General features: G+C 39.0%; 1 protein-coding gene across 1 annotated transcript in view; it reads left to right on the top strand.

The window, feature by feature from the left end:
* Nucleotides 1–1,525: 1,525 nt before the first annotated feature.
* The window catches only part of LOC308363391 (uncharacterized protein), a gene marked incomplete at its 5' end in the record, with an annotated part of 83,694 nt that continues 63,539 nt past the window's right edge, over nucleotides 1,526–21,680 (top strand). Inside the window, 29 exons of the mRNA XM_080836202.1 lie at nucleotides 1,526–1,601; nucleotides 3,503–3,571; nucleotides 3,662–3,751; nucleotides 3,927–3,995; nucleotides 4,413–4,496; nucleotides 4,613–4,699; nucleotides 6,817–6,900; nucleotides 7,071–7,145; nucleotides 7,369–7,458; nucleotides 8,110–8,199; nucleotides 8,360–8,449; nucleotides 8,544–8,633; nucleotides 9,289–9,351; nucleotides 9,556–9,618; nucleotides 10,460–10,528; nucleotides 10,932–10,988; nucleotides 13,084–13,146; nucleotides 13,263–13,319; nucleotides 13,422–13,499; nucleotides 13,604–13,690; nucleotides 14,079–14,159; nucleotides 14,255–14,323; nucleotides 15,597–15,686; nucleotides 15,819–15,896; nucleotides 15,996–16,085; nucleotides 16,230–16,319; nucleotides 16,418–16,507; nucleotides 16,589–16,651; nucleotides 16,919–16,978. Of these exons, the coding sequence (XP_080692328.1) occupies nucleotides 1,526–1,601; nucleotides 3,503–3,571; nucleotides 3,662–3,751; nucleotides 3,927–3,995; nucleotides 4,413–4,496; nucleotides 4,613–4,699; nucleotides 6,817–6,900; nucleotides 7,071–7,145; nucleotides 7,369–7,458; nucleotides 8,110–8,199; nucleotides 8,360–8,449; nucleotides 8,544–8,633; nucleotides 9,289–9,351; nucleotides 9,556–9,618; nucleotides 10,460–10,528; nucleotides 10,932–10,988; nucleotides 13,084–13,146; nucleotides 13,263–13,319; nucleotides 13,422–13,499; nucleotides 13,604–13,690; nucleotides 14,079–14,159; nucleotides 14,255–14,323; nucleotides 15,597–15,686; nucleotides 15,819–15,896; nucleotides 15,996–16,085; nucleotides 16,230–16,319; nucleotides 16,418–16,507; nucleotides 16,589–16,651; nucleotides 16,919–16,978 (2,242 nt within the window). The remainder of the gene's footprint in view (nucleotides 1,602–3,502; nucleotides 3,572–3,661; nucleotides 3,752–3,926; nucleotides 3,996–4,412; nucleotides 4,497–4,612; nucleotides 4,700–6,816; nucleotides 6,901–7,070; nucleotides 7,146–7,368; nucleotides 7,459–8,109; nucleotides 8,200–8,359; nucleotides 8,450–8,543; nucleotides 8,634–9,288; nucleotides 9,352–9,555; nucleotides 9,619–10,459; nucleotides 10,529–10,931; nucleotides 10,989–13,083; nucleotides 13,147–13,262; nucleotides 13,320–13,421; nucleotides 13,500–13,603; nucleotides 13,691–14,078; nucleotides 14,160–14,254; nucleotides 14,324–15,596; nucleotides 15,687–15,818; nucleotides 15,897–15,995; nucleotides 16,086–16,229; nucleotides 16,320–16,417; nucleotides 16,508–16,588; nucleotides 16,652–16,918; nucleotides 16,979–21,680) is intronic.

Raw genomic sequence — 21,680 nt, 5'->3', positions numbered from 1 at the left:
AACTGAAGGCAATTGTACCTAACCATTTGCACAGATGTGATTAATCATTTGAAATGTGTGCAAGATGTATGCAATTGTACTTGAACAATTGCAATTTGATTAAAGGAATGAGAAATGCCAATCGGTTTTGAACAAGTGCCCAGTGGTTTTGAGGTTTGCACGTGTTGTTTTGAGAATGTAATTTCTGTTTCGTGAAATTGCCCAAAGGAATGGATAAAAACTGTAATCTACGATATTGCGTGCACACAGGCGGTCGGTCATACACTTATGCTTTTAGTGTACAGTAGACACAATCACAAAGTATAGTTCTTTACAGTTTTGGAAACTTTCCTATTCAGTACCGTTTCAGTAAAAAACCTTGGTTGATTGATATGAAAAGATTGGTAAGGTCTGAAATACATGGGAAAGGTATGTTAACCTCGCAGCACCCTCAAGGGCCTGGATGAGCTCAGACAAGATGCCGTCTGTGTGCTCATTTTTTGTTTATGTTTGCAGTATGACTAACAGTAGTGGTCAAAATAGCCACAAACAAAAGCAAGTAAACAATGAGCTGTACATCCCCATTCCCATGGTACCTGAAGGGAAGGGAGGGGAGAGAATCAGAAATTAGGATAACCATGCTAGCATACGTGTGGAAAATGTATACGATTCTTTCAAATATAAAGATGGTATGAATGAATGTAAAACGGACAAAAAAAATTCAACATACACCCTTTCACACTTCATAGTTAGATCCCTTTAACTTAAAAGTGTCAGATACTGTAGGATTAATAGAATCTGTGAGCTGTGTGCCTAATGCACAGTCTGCTGTGTGACGGCCTCAACTGAATTGATGAACATTTCATATGCACGCATAAGACAGAAGCAATATGACACCATGGTTTTGTCATAGTATAGGACAATTTGTTTTGCCCTATTAGCCCTATTGATACTGGTGGATGTCATGATAGGAACTATGTGGAAATTAGCATTAGTAAAACTTAGGTAATCCTCTTATCTCACAAAACAGACAGTTGCATGAGGATGACTACAGAAGTTGTCTGTTTTGCTGTTCTGCTTTTCTTTGGTTACTGTTCTTGGAAATGTTTAATTGTGACAGCTTGAACAATGCACACCGCTTCAAGATCACCCACAAAACCACTCAGTTACTTTCAACTCAACTGTTCATAAACTTCACTCTACTCGGTTGTTCCTAACATAAAACATTGTAATGTAAATTTTACATTAAAACTTTGTATTGTGTTGTACTTGAGAATCAAAATAGTATGAATATTTTGAATATTGAAATGTGATCTTTTCAGTAGTCCCCTCAGAATTCCATAATTACAACAATGGTCTGGAAGCATTTCTATTTAAGAAAATAAAATCAGCATATTGCATCAATTGGAGCAATGGCAAGGCTGCCATAGCAACCAGACTCAGGACTGAATGCTGGTGCTGTTGCGAAATAGGCTGGGCTAGGGGAGGTATAAAGCTCTGTGCTCTGGTCTACAGCTCCACATTGCCACGGAAGTTAGATGAGGCCATGAGTGGGACACAGGCGCTGCTAGTGGTTCTCCTCCTCTCCCCCTTCCTGCTCTACAGTGCAAACAGCAGACATGGTGAGATTTTAACATTGACATTTCACGTTGCAAGTCACTGTCTTACTACATTTACATTTACTGAAAGCATCTCACAGTGCTGCACAGTTATACAGCTTTTATACAGTGTATCGGGTCCCTGGGTAACCAAGTCATGACCTTAGCACCTTGTAGTCCAGGCAAAATAGCGTTTTACGACAGACTAATTGTAAAATATTTTTTTTCAGCATAGATCATTTCTATGAGGTGTCCAGAACAACATACTAAAAGTCCTAAGAAATCCTAGTTGAGGAGATATGTTTAATTCTCATCAATCTGAGATGTGTGCTTATAATGCATGGTAAAATACACCTCAAACATTCATTTTTTTCCTTTACTCCTATCAAAATGAAACGTGACACAATAGAAGTACCCATGAAAAGTAATTTTTTTTGTATTTTTGAATATGTCCATAGGCAGAAACACCATTCATATGCATGACAAATACATCGGCCCAATCTTCATCCAATCATCCTACTGCCGAGATGGAGATGTGCTTTTAGACTGGCCTCTAACCTGAAAACTGCCTGGCTTGGTAGTACCTGCCAGGGGTATGGTGTTTCTGCCTATGCAATCAGGACATATTCAATAAGTTTGACGCTCAAGTGCATATTCAAATTCATGTAAAAAGAAACTTGTAATACAAAAAAAGTAACTTGTTATTTATACTTTTACTATGTAAAGTTTTATTGTGGTAGGAGTAAAGGAAAACAATTAAGCCTATTTGGGTGTATTTTGGGCATATTCGATTAGTGTAGCTCATTTGCATATTACAATTCATTTTCAAAGAAACTTTAAAATAATTACTTTTCATGGGTATTTTCATTGTGTATTTTATTATTATTTTTTTTTTTGATAGGAGTAGAGAAAAAAAAATCATTTTTGAGGTGTATTTTTGCCATGCATTATTAGCACACATCTCAGATTAATGAGAATTAAACATATTTCCTCAACTAGGATTTCTTAGGACTTTCAGTATGTTGTTCTGGACACCTCATAGAAATGATCTATGCTGACAAAAAAATATTTTACAATTAATTCTATTTTTGGCTCAAAAATGGGCTATTTTGCCTGGACTATTGCCCTACTAGTTGAGCTACAGGAACACCAATAGGGAAACATGGCTCTCCTGGGACCCGAGATCTTGGGACTTGACATAGGGTAGGCTGAGTTGGATGTCCAGCCCCACTTTCCTGCAGTTCGCAGGGAGACATACTTTGAATAACTTTAGGTTTCTGACATGGGTTAGAATCGGCATGAAATTCAAAGTGTATATTTTAAGGAACATAAGTAAGTAAGTCAATTAGGATGCTTTGGATGATAGCTCCTACAGGTGAAGAGTCTCCCAGGTCCATTCGTGTCCTGCGGAGCCTGATAGACAAATACAAAGACCTCTTCGGCACCATTGAGGTAAGCTACAAACACCAATTCATCTAACTGAGTCATCAATTAAGTTAAGTTAAGTGAGCGTCTCAGCAAAATTCTCTCTTCTCCTTCAATCTTGTTTTTGAAGAAACAACCTGATGGTTCCACAGAGGTAGAGGTAAGCAAAATCTTTCTGTTGAAATGTCTTTAATGCATGTGTGTTTTCATCATCACAGTTAAACCGGTTACACTAGTTAACCGTTTGAAAATTAAACTGAGTTAAACCTTTGTTTGACATATAATCCTCTCAGAAAAAAAAACATTTCACCATTTATTTTCTTTTATTTGTATGCAGACTACATTCATTCATGCATGTGTAGGTGAGTATGCACTGTATTGTGTTGAATGTACTACATTCTGCTGTCTGACACAATTCATATAAAAAACTATCCAAGTACAGTTCAATAACCAAGCATGTTCTGATTGAAGCTGTAAGAAAATCCTTGTTGTGTTGTAAGGTTTTGAAGCAGAGGTGAATAACATAAAAGCTCTTCTGGAAGAGAAGAAAGCTCAAAATAATGAACTGGGTATGTGCCATCCATCTAACTACTCTGAGTACCGGAGCATAGTGGTCTGCATAGTGAGCAAACATGTGCGGTCATGTCTCTAATTTTCAGAGAAGGCAAACTTTGATATCAACAAGAAGCTCAGGGAGGAGATTGTGAAAAACAGGCAAACTGGTTATGAGACAGCCCTTCGAATAGCCGGTGAGTACCATCAGCATAATCATCCACAATCCATCATCCAAATGTGAAAAGATAAAACTGATTGAACAAGGTTGAAATATGGGTTTTGTAGAGGAAATTGACTTAAATCAAGCAGATCATCAGGTATTTGTGGTGTTCAGTCAATCAGTTTGATGTTTTGTTTTTTATCTGACAGAAATGCAGTTGAAATTGACTGGTTGGATTGATCAGATGGGCTCCAGGACAGTCAAGATCTCCAAGTTAAGTGAGTGTTTCATCAGTAACACACACAGACTCCTGTTTCACCCCAGCCCCCTCAGCTATTCAATATGCTGTACTGACGCAATAAGATTCTTATCACTCCTCTTTACAGTTATATTTATATACATACAGTATATATTTAGCATATGCTAGGTAAATTTGTAAATATGTATTCAGATTTTTATAGTTTATATGTATGCTTCTTTTGTGATCAAATGTCATTGTCTTGTCCCCCTTTGGGACATTTGATGTGGAAACCTACTGTCAATAAATGTATTTCTTATTCTGATTTCTGATTCTCTATATGCTATAATATCTTTCTTAAATTGTAATGTGAAAGCTCAGACTCAGTAGAATACTGGCTCTCACATTTCCAGCATTGATCTGATGAATATCTAACTTGGCTCTGGCCCTCATTCAGCCATTCAAGCCTTCTCAAAGTATGTTGAATACAAAGATCTGGCGACAAAGGTTAGCAAAAACGAAGACCCAGACAGCATTGCAGGTATTTTATTCCTCTCTCATGTAAAATTTTAGATATTTGTAATTGTATTTATTTATTTAAACCACCAGCAAGACAATCTGGCTAATGGTGCCCTTCAACTGATGTCTATTTCCCAGAGTTGAAAAAGCAGTTGGAGGAGAAGAAGAAGGAGCTGAGTCTCGCGGAGCAGGAGCTGATAGCCTCAGGAGGTTCCTCTGACCTGGGTAACTACAAACACACACACACCAGGAGGTTCCTCTGACCTGGGTAACTACAAACACACACACACACCAGGGGGTACCTGCCCCAAAGGGTTACTGAGCAACCTTCATGCACAAATGTGCCACTTTTTGAGGTTGGTTTTACAGGAAACTGTTATTGCTATCATCTTCAAATACATTTTGACTGTATATGGTCATTGACTTTGAGGAAACGCATTTGTAAGTGGAGAAACATTTGTGTGGGTAAGAGAAATGCAATGAAGCTATTAGTTTAAGCAAACATTAAACAAATAGAGGGACTAGAATAGAATAGACTTTATTTGTCATTGTGCATTAGATACACAACGAAATTAGTTTGTGCAACCACTAAAAAAAGTGCAGTTGTGCTGGGTGGAGGGTAGGAGGGTAGTGTGATTATTAAGTTCTGTGATGGCCCTGGGGATGAAACTGTTCTGCAGTCTGGAAGTGCGGGCTGTAGTGGTCCGGTAGCAGGGTGAAGAGATGGTTTGCGGGGTGAGTCTCATCCTTCAAAATTCCACATGCTCAGCGGAGGCAGCGCGTCCTTAAGATGTCGTCCAGGGGAGGCAGTGGAAGTCCAACTACTCTCTCAGCAGATCTGATGACCCGACTGAGGGGTTTCCTATCCTTGTCTGTGCAGTTGACGTACCACGCAGTGATACAGTATGTGATCACACTTTCAATGCAACAGTGGTAAAAAGACTTAAGCAGCTCGGGAGACAGGTTGTTTTTCTTCAATATCCGCAAGAAGTAAAGCCGCTGTTGTGCTTTCTTAACTGTGGCAGTTGTGTTCATCACCCATATCAGGTCCTCTGAGAGCATAACCCCCAGGAACTTAAAGTAGGAGGTCCTCTCTACTTCCTCACCATTGATGGTGAGGGGTTGAGGGTTCGCCTTTTGCCGTCTGAAGTCGACTATGATTTCTTTTGTCTTTCTTACACTCAGGGTCAGGTTGATTTCGTGACACCATTTTGTCAGTCTGTCAACTTCGTCTCTGTAGTCACTTTCATTTTCATGGGTGATTTGTCCTACCACAGTGGTGTCATCTGCAAATTTGATTACAGTATTTGAAGGATGGGTGTTGGTGCAGTCATGTGTGTAGACGGAGTAGAGCAGGGGACTCAATACACAGTCTTGTGGAGCTCCAGTGCTGAGGGACAGGCTCAAGGATTGGTGAGGACCCAGTCTCACTGTCTGCGGGCGATCTGTTAGGAAATCCTTAATCCACATACACAGGCTGTAGCTGAGGCCCAGATCAAGGAGTTTGGTGATCAGCCGGTTGGGGACGATGGTATTAAAAGCCGAGCTGTAATCTTGGAAGAGTAATCTCACATATGTCTCCTTCTTGTCCAGGTGTGTCAGCGTTGAATGGAGGGCTGTGACGATAGCGTCCTCAGTGGACCTGTTTTCCCTGTAAGCATACTGATGCTGGTCCAGGGAGCGATGATGGGAGTGAGCGCCACAGGTCTATAGTCATTTAAGGTGCTGATGTTACTTTGCTTGGGCACAGGTATAATAGTTGCTGTTTTAAAACAGGTTGGAACGACCGCTTTGGCTAAAGACATATTAAAAATGTCCGTAAAGACATCTGCGAGCTGGTATGCGCATTCTTTGAGCACTCTTCCTGGAATGCCATCTGGTCCCTCTGCCTTCCGTGTGTTCACAGACCTGAGGATGAGTCTTACCTCCTCTGCTGTTACCATGGCTGTGTGGTCTGTGCCAGCAGGTGGGAGAGCAGCTCCATTCTTTAGCACAGATGTCTCGAAGCGGGCATAGAAGTGGTTGAGCTCCTCTTCTAAGGAGACATTGATGTTTGTCGGTGGGTTGCGGCTTCCCCTGTAGTTGGTGATCTGTTGTATGCCTTGCCACACTTGTGTTGGGTCTCCGTTGGTGAAGTGGCCCTCAATCTTCTCCCTATACATGGCTTGTGTCATATATTAGGATTTTAAGTCAGCAGAACGGGAGAAATATGTTCACACATATCATGAACAAATAATAGTTTGTGTCATAGCGGCAGCCATTTTTGACTGCCAGTTTGTAATGGTTGTATGGAATTGTAACTCTGTTTGCTTGTTTACTTGATTTTTTCTTCTTTTCTGCAGTTATAAAAGTGGTCAGTCTGCAGGAGAAGATTCGTGAGCTGGAGAGCAGAGGGACTGATGAAGACGTACCAGAACAAATAGCTGGTATGTGCTACTGCACTCAGATGTCTGAAGAAGTATTTAGGGTCTTACTGATGAAAACTTCTGTTGCTATCCATGATTTGTAAGGTTATTGATATTCCCCTCAGAAAATCAAGTGTGTTATGTTGGCATATGGCACATTTTTCTTATTGTTCCTGTTGTTTTGTGAACAGAGCTGAAGAGACAACTGGAGAAGAAGCAGAAAGAGCTGAAGAACAGTGGTGACAGTGATGGCAGCTCTGTACTGAGTGAGTGAGAACAGAACAGTAAAACCGATGGGATAAAAACATTATCCTTCTTGTTCAGTTTGATAAGATGCCCATGTTTCAGAGCAGCTCTAAATCCATGAAATCTGTCTGTCTGATTCCACATTCCAAATTCCAAGTTCCAGATGCTTTTCTCAAATGTGGTGATGTCAGAAATGATAACTGTAATAAAGCGGCTCAAGTGTGAAGTTTACTTTTGCCTTAGTTCCAGAAATCTTTGCTTCACAAGATGATATTCTGAAAATGTACATGAAGATACAGACTTTGATGGGTCAGTCTAAGACCAAACTTGCTGGTGAGTTTGCTTGCTGGTTATCCCTGCTAATGGCTCCATTTTCACCATTTCTCCATGGCAACTGAGTTCTGGTTGTGCAACATTCTCTTAATTCTCGGTCCTCCATGTTAAACAATGAAATATCCACTTTGTAAGAAAAAAGTGAGAAATGCACACAATACATCACTGTGTGTTTTTTGTCTTCCTTTCTAAAACATATTTGATTTATGTGTCTGTGTGTGTGCGTACGCATGCTTGTGTGTGAGTGTGTGTGTTTGTGTGTGTTTGTGTGTGTGTGTCTGTGTGTGTGTGTGTCTGTGCGCACGCATGCTTGTGTGTGTGTGTGTGTGTGTGTGTGTGTGTGTGTGTGTGTGTCTGTGTGTGTAACACAGAACTGGAAAAACAGCTGAGAGAGAAAAACAGTGAACTGAAACACCTGCGTGAATCCTCTGATTCCTCCGCATGTAAGTAGAGGAGCAGCATATCACAGCCGGCAGCTACATTTGGATGTGGACTTGCTGTATTTCACACAAAAAAGCCCCACACAATACTGCCCATCTGAGGACTCTCATGCTATCCATAAGAAACTTGTAATACAGCTTGTAAAAGTGGCATTATGCGACATAAGCCTCAATCATCAAGACTGAAGGTTTCTGTCTTTGTCTTTAAAAGCTGCAGAGATTGTTCAACTTCAGAGAGAAGTGACGGTGTTAGAGGGTAAGATAGAGGCTCAGAGGAAGGACAAAGCTGCCCAGATTAAAGGTACCCCACCACCCTTATACCGTAATCAAATGTATTTAACATATTTACATACATGGAAACTTTATAACATGGTTATATTGGCTCAAAAGAATGAATAACATAACATAATAAAATACATACATATATATAAATTCTTAATTTTGTGCACCGTCCTCATCAGAGTTAGAAAAGGCTATAAGGGAAAAGAAAGACCTGTTGAAGGACAGGATCAAAGATCTCCAGGACAACCACGGCACTGACTATGATCTCAGTGAGTTTTTTAAGTATTGATTCCAAATGAAAGAACAATTTGAATCTGACGAAAATGTGATCAGAAAATGATGGGCCAGGTTTGATTCTTTCAGTTCTGAAGGTGATCACACAACAGCTCCAACTAGGGGAGGCACAGAATGCAGTTTGCTCCGGGCAGATGGACGCAGACAACCTACTTGATGGTATGTAATATGTAATATTAGCTATGTACTATAAGCCTGTTAAGAGAGACCATTGTGCATGCAAAAGGGCATCCCTTGTCAAAATGTCTTCTACTGTCACTAGTTAATTGAGTTGAAGATGAACCGATCTCCAAATGGCATAAAGTAGAAGAAAAGAAAGAAAGTTGAAACATTCAGAGTAAGAAAAGGAAAGGGGCACCATGCTAAAGTTTGGGCACCCTAATGCCAGGAGCTAAGTCAAGTTTCCAAGGGCTTTTTTTTTTGAGAGAGAGTTTTGTGGATTATTTTTGGAGAAAAAAGGGTGCAGAAATTCATTAGAAGAACACATTAAGTATGGGGGTGGATTGATCATGCTTTGGGCTTGTGTTGCAGCTAATGGCACATGGAACATCTCACTGCATGCCACTGTATATAAGGTTATATTTATATGTTAAGTCATGGACAAATGTAGTAGTTCAGAGCCTTTTTAGACAACAACATGGAAAAATATCCCTCTTCTACAACACAAAAGTCAACAACAAACTTCTCCGCAAGCCTGATTCCCTGCCTTAATATTCAATATTCCGAGACTGTTCTGTTCAGGTTGTATTAGACATGTAAGGAAGAGATCAGCTATACCTGATAGGTCAATTTCTCTTGTGGATGCACGAAATAGGGATCCAGAGGCGACTGGCAGCCAAAGAGGAGGAGATCCTGAGTCTTGAGAGACAGAACAAAAGTATGGCAAGATAATATTATTATTATTATTATATTATATTATATTATATTATATTATATTATATTATATTATATTATATTATATTATATTATATTATATTATATTATATTATATTATATTATATTATATTATATTATATTATATTATATTATATTATATTATATTAATAAAATCAGCAATATAACATGTGCCATTCCTTCTCAGGGCTTCAGAAGCAACTAGAAGAGAAATCTGGGGAATTTTCAGGTCTTTCGGAGAAAATCAGAGGTGGGATGTCTGGCACAACACTGCATTGATGAGGCCAACGTCACAGACAGACAAAAAAGCCACATTCATGTTACCACATTTATTTAAACTGTCACATCACTTGATGCTATTTTGAACGTCACACATGCATAAATAGAATTTAAAAAATAAGACTGTAGGTGAAGTCAGAAAATACGTTTTTTTTTTTTGCTTGTTTGAACTGCTGGTGCTTTTCACATTAGTAGCAGTGGCATCTGGCTTTAGACAGCCCCTTCAGTTTTTTTGTGATTTCGCAATTTGCGAATTCAATGCAAAATCAGCAATTTACTGTATTTTTTGCAATGCTGCATATTTTCCTTTTTACCTCATAAATTGCAAATACAATTACAAAAAATAAGCCTTGATGTTAAATAGCAACTTATTTCGGCATCTTCTGACTTCCTGGTGGTATAAGGTTATGCCGTCTGTGTCAGCTGGTTAATGTCCCACTCGTTTGGTGGCAGGTGTGTAATGGATTGAAGACACAGTGAAATTAACTCGGTATCAGACAAAGCCTTTTTCTAAATTAATGCATAGACCTATTGAAGGGAAATTTGAGTGAGTAGAAATTTTGTGAAATCTAATAACACATCTGTTCTGATGTCTCCATTGCATTGAATCAAGACATAAGAACACTCAAAAACAAAATGATATGAAATATTGAAATGATATCGGGTTTAGAGTTACAAATATTTCAAAATCACCACAGCAACACATCTCTCATTTTGATCACAAAAACAAATAGCAAAATCCTAGAGGGACTGATTTTATGTGACACTAACTTGTATACTAAAATAATTGTGTCCGTGTATCTTTCTCATAGCTGTGCAGAAGGACCTCAATGAAAAGAGTGAGCTGCTGAAAACAGCAGAAGAGGAGAATACAAAACAGAGTAAGTTTACTATGATGTGAATCTGCTCATTCCACAAAGCACAGTAGTGCTGTGACAATACAAAGAACAAAGTAAGGGTAACATCAAACCAGGATGTAGGATATACTGTAGAATCTAAGAGTATAGTAGGCCCTATGTAGGATTTAGGGTGGTGTATTAGCAGAAATTATTAATATTCAATTATTCAAAAGTATTCATAATTATGTTTTCATTATAGTATAATTACCTGTAACTAAGAATTATTTTGTTTTCGTTAGCTTAAAATAAACCCTGTATATCTACAAATACATAGATCATCTTCTTGAATCTGTTAGAGTATCGGCATAACAACAACACAAGTGTTTTTGTTAGCACCGGTTTTGCTACACAAGAACCCTCTTAATGAACGCTTTTAATCATTCAGAACTGAAGGTGCAAGACAAGATGGAGGAGAATTCTAGACTGAAAAGCCGAATTACAGGTATACTTTGAGCCTACAGCTCTCTCTTCCCCTCTCCCAGCCACACACAAACACACATACCAACCCATTATGAACAGTTATACATTATACATAATGTCATTTCAGTTGAAAAACTTTTTTCATCACTTTGGTATGGATTAAATTTATGTACGTGATCATGTGTAGTCCGCCGAGTCCTGTTTCGTTCTGAAGGGATTAATTTTTCGATACTGACCTGCGAACTATACATTATTCCTCATCTTAGACAGTTAGTTCATATTACATTCATGTCATACATCATGTTACAATGAATTTATGTTATGTAAAGTGAATGGACTACTTGGGGCACAAAACCCGTTGCCAATGGCAATGGTCAATCATTTTTTTTGTAGCAGTCAGTCAATATAAAGATATTCTAAATCTATGGAGAGGTGGGCCATTTGGTGTAAATGTTGACCTAATCATTCAAATCAATAGAACTTTCAGTCTGAGGAGAACTTTCAGTCTGAGGAGCCATTTACAGTTTTTCACTATTGTTAAGAAGTAAAAAGCAAAAATTCGGCACAATCTGCACAACCTTCACGTCATGTATCAATCGCTCGCCCCAAGTGGGAAATACTTAAGATTCCCTTATCTACATTAGAGTCTGATTTTCCTTGTGAACACACTGATGTCAATTACACATCACGTTGTTGTCAAAACAGTGTACACAAAGTTCTGTTGTTGCACACAATTTTCAAGTAAAATCTCAAAGCATCAACCTGCAAGCCACAAATAGTCAAATCTCTAAACTTTCAGGTCTTTTTACCAATTTGCAGTGAGGACTGCACCATAAAAGTGTCTTGAGCCTCTGTTTTGTTTGATAAACTATTGAAAACTTTGAAAAGATCGACAACCAGAGAAGGAGAGGGGTAAGAGTGAGAGGAGGAGGAAGAGGAGGACAAGACGGAGGAGGAGTAGGAGGTTGAAGAGTAGGAGGACAGAGAGAAGGAAGAGGAGGACAAGGAGGAGGAAGAGAATGAGGACAAGGTGAAGAAGGAGGAGGATCAGGAGAAAGAAGAAGGAGAATTGTCATCTCTAATGAGATTTGGGCCGCTGTGGTAGACCATGTTTTCATGGTTTTTCATTAGAACCTTCAGGATGGAGAACAAGTACGAAATCTGTTTGCCTTGTGTACTGTAATACTGCATATCAATATATACAGTAATATACGTAGTGTGCTCACATTATTTGTATTTTGCAGGACTGAAAGAAAACCACACTGTGGAGGAAGAAAACACACTTTCAATATTTTTTGAAAGCAAAGTAGCATTTTCCAGGAGATATAAAGGGTTTTGCATTTTCAGTTAGTTGCTTTGGGATTTGTGTTTAGAGTTTTGAGAACGAGGCATGCTTTCAAAAAATGAGAAAAACTATAAGCATTTTGTATACAATTTTATGTCAATACAATCTGGTGGAACAGGAGACTGAAATTGTAAATATGGTTTGTGAGAACAACGGTATTGCTGTTTTATGTTTGACTATGAAAAATGTAGGCCTACACTGATACATTTTACAAAAGGAGAAAGGGCTCAATGAGTCATTGTCATTCATATGGTGTGTTTCGATGATTGTGTTTTCAATTTTGCACTTCTGTGTGCTGTAAATGCTTGGTAGTGTGCAGCTAATGCTTAGTTGTGTGTACTAAATGAATGTATGTGTGTGTGTTTTGAAAATATGGCTGTGTGTACCAAATGAAAACACGAGTTCCATTTTGTGAACAGTTAAGAGATTTGATAGCAAAGAGTCATCTTGCAAAGGGAGTGTCAGGTTTAGCATTTTGTGTGTGAGGTTTTCAATTTTCTGTGTGCAGTTTTGAGAAAGACGTTACTGTTTTGAAAAACGGGTTTTAGCAACAGTGAAAAACTGTAATAATTTTGGATAATGGCTCACTATGTTGTCACTTATTCCTGATGTAAGTCATTAAAAACAATGAACCAAATGAACCATAGCCCACCTCTCCATAGATTTAGAATTGTATAGCCCTGTCAAGTTTCGGTTTGAGCACGAGCTTCCACTGACTGGACATTTAAATAACATAATATGTGTTTCATCCTTTATTCCCTACTTCTCTCAGCCTTGGAGAAGAGTAAGATGGAAGTAGAGGACAGTTGCGCTTCTCTCAGAGAACAATACACAGGTGACATGGCCTTACTTGCTACAGACAGACAGACAAAGTTGTATTTGACTTGCTCTTGCTCTGTTTTATGCTAAGCAAGCTGCTTAGTTGTGTGTAATAAACCCTTTGTCATGCAGATCTGAAGACAAAGTTTGAGGAAGACATGAGACAAATTGAAGGCGTCCCTAAAATAAGTATGTTATATGACAAAAATCCAATATTGAATCTTGTACCTGCATTGCCTTTAGAATCATAAGATAAGCAACTTCTTGTGTTTGTGTAATCATTTTTCTCAGTTCTCAAGATCAACATTTTGAACAGTGAAATTGAGAAGCTGAAGAGGGACATAGCTCGTGAGTCTGGAGACAAGACAGGTGAGAGTTCAGGGAAGTCCTCTCTCAAAATGTGCTGGGGATAACTTTAAATAATTATATAAGTTGTTCTGGTCGGGACATTGACATATACAACTGTACTTTAGACCTGAGGAGAAAACTGTCGGAAAAGATGAAAGAACTTGAGGCAGCAGAGAAAGATCTTGGGGAGAGAAGTCCATCCTCTGGAGCCAGTAAGTACAAATTTGAGAAACTTTAGCTACCCATGGGCTGTGATGGGGATGTTTCCATTCCATATTTCCAGCTTATTTCCGAATCATATTAAATGGGCAGTCTACCCAATTAATGCAGTATGAAAGAGCTGCTTAAAAATGTGTTATTAATTGGCGGTAGAAATTAATAGCGGACAGGTTTGGGGATATCATTATTTGTTGTTGTGCACTATAGTCATTATAAAATCTTTTTACTGTTGAGAGCATTTTATAAAACATCTAATAATCATCTGTAACTGTATGGATACTTCTCAGTATGGAGATCTCATATTGTAAATATATGGGATAATGTGAGATTTTGCATTTGACTCACCTCTCTTTAGTAAATATTTGATTTGCCTTTCTTTAGTAAAAGAGATAATTGCCATAATAAGGGAAAGACCTCCGCTGACGTCAGAGGACAACACAGATTATTTAAAACGCATTTCTGGTAAGAAAAAACGCCATAATAAAGTGGTTAATCTAAAAACATGTCTGTGTTTACTTCATATTAAGATGATTGCTGTCTTTTTAACCTTCTAACAGATCTGGAGATGGAGCTGGATGAAAAGATTGCCGCACTGAGTGGCAAAGAGGCTGAGAGAATTAAAGCCGGTAAGTTGAGGAATGCAAGCTGACCCTTTAACTAGGCCTAGAGGCTGTAAGTGCGGAAGCCTTTAGCAGTCTGTGGTCTGTACTGTGACCACATAACAGCAGCTGCCCCAGATCTGACTCAATGGTCATGTCACTCTGACGAGGCATCATGTTCGACCACCTCAGTAACGCCCTCCAAAATCATCAGCAGATGTTGGTTTAAGATTATAAGAGAGTTTAGGTGCTGAGTAATTACAGTTTTTTAAGTCACTTTGGTACATTTTCGGATCATCCTTAACATTTTCAGTAAGTGCAGTACATTTACAGCTCATTTCATTAACAGTAACGGCTTTTCTCAAAACTATTTGAACAAACAGAACCACACAATGGATTATCTGCAAAAGCCCATAACTTGCTAAAAATGCTAAGTTTATGTCTCAAAAATCAAAAAGTAAGTGCTTTTGTCATGGTTTATAACCAAGACAATGAAAATACGTCATGTTGACAATATAAAATTATGTCCCAGAAGTGTATTTCCAAACTATTGCATGTCTTCAACTAACTGAATATTATTTTCTAGCAAATTCGTCACTGACAACGATTTAAGGATATTGTAGCAGAATGCAGAAAATCACTTAAGAGACTGAGGTAGTAGCAACAAATTAAGTCTGTTAAGAAACAATGGTACAATCTTCTTAGCCACATAAATTCTTTGAGGACCAAGTAATGTTATCCAATCAAGCTCATAGACATTTCACCTTCATTCAGAATAGAACTGGAGTTGAAACACAGACCTAAATAACCACATACGGTACACTATTTGGCATGACGCTTCTTACAAAGCCCCTCCCATTGTAATGCTGTACTGATGAATATGGTTGACACATAATTATAACCTTTTATACCCAATTACATGTCATGACTTACTCAATTAATAGATGCCTAAACTAACTGCAGACAGTAGTTCATACCCTTTTGCATGAATGTGCAAAAGCATTTGCAAAATGTTCAAAAGAATTCAAAATTGCTGTTATGATGTGCTCAAGTGACTACTAAATGATATGGAGTTTTGAAATTTGTATTTCTGATCCGAGTAATGTACCAAAACGACTGAGAAAAATTGTAATCTTAATAATATGCAAATTATTTGATAGTTTTTATAAACAATGTGTTTGCTTTTCAATATTTGTTAAAATAGCTTCCTGAGGAATCTCTGGTAAACTTTATTTGTTTTGGCTAGTACAACATTAGAAGTCATACTCTATTTCAGTACATTGCGTTTTCTCTGCTTTAGTGATCAGGGTGATTGAACAGCAGGATGAGATCACCCAACTTAAGAGCAGACTATCCAAGGTCAAACAGGGTTCTTCCCAGAAGATTGCTGGTTGGTGCATATTTTCATCATGAACAGATGCACATTTAAAAGGTTGTTCCAAGCACGTTTGATATCAGTAAAGAATGCTATATCACATTAACATAACATGAGTTCCATGTGTTCATGTGAATCAACGTGCAGAAGTAGAGGCAGAACTGGAGAGGAAGAGGCAGGAGATCAATGAGTTAAAAGTACAGGACTGTAAAAATGGTGTAAGAAGTAAGTAGAACACAGATTGTTTCAAATTATTCCAATGACAAAGCAATTCTATTCTTAGAATTAAAATACATTTGATTCTAATATCTTTTCTGTTTTCAGTGGAAGAGATTGCCACATTGGAGAGAGAAGCCAGAGACTTGAAGGCCAAATTAAAGCGCCTAAGGGAGTCCTCTGAGAGAGATATTGAAGGTGATGAATAATTTCAGTCATACATAGCAAAACTATTTCATAGTGAAAACTGTTTCAACTGGGAGTGGAAACATTCTCACAACACATCGTAGGTTGATTAAGGGTTGACTTTAACGGTTGCTGTAAACTTTTTGCTGATGTAAGATTTGGAAAAGCGTCTCAAGGAGAAAGAGGAGGATCTTAAAGCCAGTAGTCAGACACTGGAGAGTCTGGACAAGAAGAATGGAGCGCACAGTAAGATTGTCCTTCCATCAACAGCATGCCAAACAGCATTAGTACTTTGCAGTGATTAAAATGAAATAATGTACTTTTTTGGGGGGTTGTCTGTTCAGTTGCAAAGGCTATTGAAATGCAAGATCAAATGAATGCCATACTAAATGAAGCTAAAGACCTAAAGCAGAGGGCAGCTGATGACATTTCTGGTAATGTTTTAATTTCTTCAGTTTATACTTTAAAATAGATGGTTTGTACTGAACTGATGGAAAAACTGATTATCTTTCCAGACCTCAAGAGACAAGTTCAAGAGAAAGAACAAGAGAATACTAAACTAAAATCTGCAAATAAAGGTAAACAATGTGAAGTGCTTACTCTTCTCACGTGCTATGACCAAATGCCAGAAATAATCAGTAACCTTTTAAATTTCCTAAATACACTTCCATCTTATTTTTGCAGGTAAAAGTGATGGGTGGCCCATTATGTAAATTGAGATATAATTTACTCTAGCTGCCCATGAGGCATCTCCTAGTGGAATACAGCTTGTAATAATATCTATTGACTTCAGTACCATACATTTACTTTCCTGTAGTATATTTTCTTAATATGCTTTTGTGTAGAGCTGATGAGTGGTGTCGGCGAGGCTAAAGAATGTGCTGCTCTCAAAGAGGCGAATGAAGGTGAGCCTCCTGTACTGATGATGCCAGAGTGAGCTTTAAGGCTGTTTTTCATTATTACAGTCTCATGCTTACTCAGGGATGAGGAAGTCATTTATTCTAAACATTAGAACATTCGGAAACGAGTCGCAAGCCAACAAATGATAAAAGAAGGGTTAGTTCCAAAAACAGCAGGAAGAAGATGCTAATGTGACGTGATGCATATTCACTGAATCAATATTCAGCATATTGAAAGCACTATCCTCAGAAACCTCATGGTCCTCTCCACACTCGCTTTGGTTTTGTTGTTACATGGTCTTGAGACTTAAAGGCACAGTCTATGATTCTAATCCAATACACTTTTTGTCAAATTCAGTGAATTGCTCCTCACGGTCCTCTGGCTGTCTGTTCAGAGTATGCTCTCAAAAGAACTCAGACACAAAAACAGTGGCTCGGACTGACCCCTATGTAATTCCAGCCAATTAACACTTTGCATCAGGAGCCTGGAAGGGAGGGATCAGGGGCGGAGATCCCGGGGGGGACACGTCCCCCCCTCGCATAAAGTTGCCCCCCCCCCCCCCCAACAAAATTGAAAAAAAAAAACAGTAATATGAAACAAACGCACGACTACACAAGCGGTGCTTATTATAAACGAAAAAATAATGTGCTTTTCAAGTGTTGAAAAATCATGTTTCCCCTATTCCTCAAAGTGGTTCGGTTCACATGCTGTTTCCAAAGGGCGGGGCTACAGCTCCGTGTTCCAGTCAATCTGCCCAGTACACGGTCAGGTTGTGAGATTGTTTCTCGTCCTCTCTCGCCTGCACTACAGCAATGGCAGTGCCAGTATTAACCTGACCGGTGGGCTATCGCTCGCCCCAATCATTGAGGCAAAGGTACTGAGTGCCTCACCTCCGTGCTGTTTTGATGTTTTATTTCATACCAACAAGACTGAAAAGCTGTCCCCCTAGGATTTCGCGGGCCTCTTTTGTGATAGTTGCGGCCGAAAATTACTGATTTTGCGGGGGCTTTTCCCAGTAGTTGCGGTCAAAATTGCTGTGTTTTTAGGTGTTTGTTGCGATGAAATTGCGGGAACAAGTGAAAAAGTTGCTTATTTCCCTCTTTGTAATTATAATTGTGTTATTTGTTGAAAAATAATGATTAATAAACAAACATTCTCTAAAGAACCAAACCGTTGAGAAATGGTCCTCTAAATCAGGGGTTTTCAACCGGTGGTCCACGGCCCCCTGGTGGTTCGCGGCGGTATTGCAGGGGGTCCGCGATTTTAAAAAATTAAATAAAAAAAAAAAAATTGCTTTGATATTTCGACACATTTCCAGATTACTCTTGAAAATGTCTGAAATAAGAAAAATATGTCTAAAATAATATAAAGGTGATTCACACTGACAGAATGTAGCCTTGCACCTATCCAGTCTATGGTAGCCTGTGCTAAGTTCTGGATAAGTTGCCAGACCGAATTTCCAGAGCTTGCTGCAAATGAGGTGTATTTTGCAAACTTTCAAACTACCTGTGTGAGAGCATTTTCAAAAAAAAATAAGTACAGGGCAAGAGAATGATATGAGACTGTCGCTGTCTACCATTTCGCCACGAATAGACAGGCTGTGTGGACTTCACCATGCCCAGATATTACACTGACACGTCTCCCCTCTCCCCACACATGCACGAACGAACGCACACACGCGAGCGCGCAGGCACATCAATGGGCCGCAGATTACTTTCTATTCAGAATGGTGGTCCCTGGGACAAAACCAGTTGAAAACCCCTGCTTTAAATAACCTTACCACCATGCCAACAAAAGATTACTAGTGCTACAAAAATGTAGCATAATAGGCTGTTCTGCCCTCTCCTTATTTAAGTCAGAGAATGTATATTGTTTGTATTGTTGTTATGGAAACGAACACAGGACTTTTACTTTGACATCATTCAAATGTTCGTCTCGTGGGAATGGCAACAGCTGTTAGACTGCTATCTAGAAACATAGCTAGTTATGCTACGTTATGCTAAACACGTAGGGGGGAACAGTACATAGGATTTACTTATCCACAACGAAGTGCACCTGTTGGAATTACAAAAGGAACACAAGTAAGACTGAATAAAATGTTATGAATAACTCAGCCTACACATAAAACTGTGTTTAATTTCCATGCCTGGTGTAGCCATTCTCATTGTTTACAACGGATTAGAACTCTGCTAGTGTCTGCACCGTGTCTGCAGGGTAGGAGAAAGTTGTGGGAGACGACAATGATTTGTCAAATTTGCGCGAAAATTGCGGTGATGTGTTAAAATTGCTACGTTGCGCTGAATTTGCGGGTAATCGATGAATTCGCGTGAATTTGCGCGATCGCGTCATCACGAAATCCTGGAGGGTCTGGAATAGGTTCTACGCATGTGCACATTTGTGGTTCAATTCTACAGACTTTGCGGGTTTTAAACAAATAAAATAATAATAAATACGAGAATATGTCTACATTCATTGTTTCCATCAGGTCCGCTTCACCTGCTCTCTCTCTCTCTGACAGCCACTCAGTCATATCCCTACGTTCAATGGATAAAGGCATTTCCCTTGAGGCTTTGCTCCGACCATCCTACATTAATTTATGAACAAAAAAACGAATTAAATCGCTGGCCAATTTATATTTTTGGTCATGAAAGTTATGTAAAGTCTGAATAAAAAGAATTAGATCAAGATAGGAGGCTAAGCAAAAATCAGTAGGCTGGATTAATGAGAGTGAGTTTATCACACCATAGGTGATGTAGAGAGACAACAAGTGCTAAATATATATGTTGGACTACTACTTCTCAACCAGTGGAGATCTTGGAGATTATCACGGGAATGTGTTTTTGATTTTATTAGTTTTAACTCAATGGACGGCTCATGAACTTCACACGGCTGCGCAGGGCACTAGAGAAGACGTAAATTTGCAATCAGCTGAATTCCTCCTTGAAGAGCCTTGGTTTGGCCTTGGTTTGCGTTTGAACTTTCAACATTATTTGTCTGTGAGTAGATATTTTGTGTTAGGAATTTAAAACTGACGTCAAATTTCTGTTTGTCACTGTTATTAGAGAATTCGGTATTTAGCAGCTAAGTTATGCTATCTCTCGTGACAGCAATTTTTTTCATGTCCCCCCCCCCGGAATTACTCTCTGAAATGTTCCCATGTATTGTCCCCACCTGCAATGAAATGGGATCTCTGCCCCTGGGAGGGATATAGAATACTTTCTATTTGCACTATCCACACAAGCAGCACAAGAACACTTCCCTCCTGTAGTCCAGGCAAAATAGCGTTGACAGACTAATTGTAATAGAATTTTTTTCAGCATAGATCATTTCTATGAGGTGTCCAGAACAACATACTAAGGGCCTGATTTACTAATATGCGAGCGCTTCTTAATCTGCGTTCGCAAATTAACGCACGGTGTTTTTGCGCATTTTACTTGGTATTTATCAAGCCAGATCTGCGCTGGGCAAACTGTGCTTACTCCGCCCTTTAAAGAGCCTGATTTACTAAGATTGATTTGCGAACGCATCTTTGCCAGGCGCACATTAACGCACGGTGATTCCCCGCATTTTCCGTGATATTTATCAAGCCAGATACGCGCTGGGCAATCATTATTTAGCGCACCGTTAAAAGACTGGAGAACTTGCCAGCAAGTTACTGCCACCATGGAGATTCGAGGAAGAAAAAAATAAGGTTCAGCGAATAGATAGCGAATAGATAGCGAGATAGATATATTGGTTCACGTTCGCTCAATCACTGAACCTGATTCAATGGGTTATATTGTTGTTTTGCCCGCCATCATCTACAGCGAGATGTTTAAAAGAACACGATTATAAATAATATGCTATTGGTGGCATTAATGCATAAACTGTCTATTATAACAATATATATGTGTACATGGCGAGATTAATACGTTCTACAAGGGACATGGGTTCACTACAATATATCCCCACTGAAACAAATACATTTACCAAGTAGACAGGCCTCTCCAAAATCACCGTTGCTCAATCATGGATAAATGGCACTATTCCGAAAGATAAAACTGTCATGGACAGACCACTTCCACGTAAGTAATGGTCATGTTGGCATCACATATGACCTGGACATTCATTGAATATGTGTGCTTTCTGTTTCGGTAAACGTGTTCGCGGATTGAAGGTGGGACTGTTTGCATGTGGGTGCGATCAATTTCTCCAATTACGTTCGGAAAGTTTAATTTCATATATATGAATATATGAATTATACGAGTTGAAACAAATATTTCTGTTCGCTGTCTCTGTCTATGTCTTTGCCTTGCTGCTGCCATATCAACGTTTTCAGACTCAGTGGAAATGCGCTGGGTTAAGACGTGCTTTTATGAGGCGGAGAATTAGCCTGCAAATCAGAGATGTGCGCTCGCCTGGCAGTTTAGTAAATACCACGCAGTTCATCATTAGGCGCACTCCTCCCATTAAATAGCGCTACACGCCTACGTTACCACCCACGTTTCCGAACCATCCCACCTGTTTGCAGGTACACACCCTCAAAGCGTTAATATGCGCTGCGCCAGCTTAGTAAATACCGTTTTTCGTTACGACCGCTATTTTACGCCAGAAAATGGGCGCAATCCTGTTAGTAAATCAGGCCCTAAAAGTCCTAAGAAATCCAAGTTGAGGAAATATGTTCTCATCAATCTGAGATGTGTGCTAATAATGCATGGTAAAAATATG

This window comes from Sprattus sprattus, assembly GCF_963457725.1.
Source record: "Sprattus sprattus genome assembly, chromosome: 4".
In the NCBI taxonomy this organism is placed as follows: Eukaryota; Metazoa; Chordata; class Actinopteri; order Clupeiformes; family Clupeidae; genus Sprattus; species Sprattus sprattus.
The sequence above is the reverse complement of the archived record's forward strand: the minus strand, read 5'-3'. Positions and strand labels throughout refer to the sequence as shown.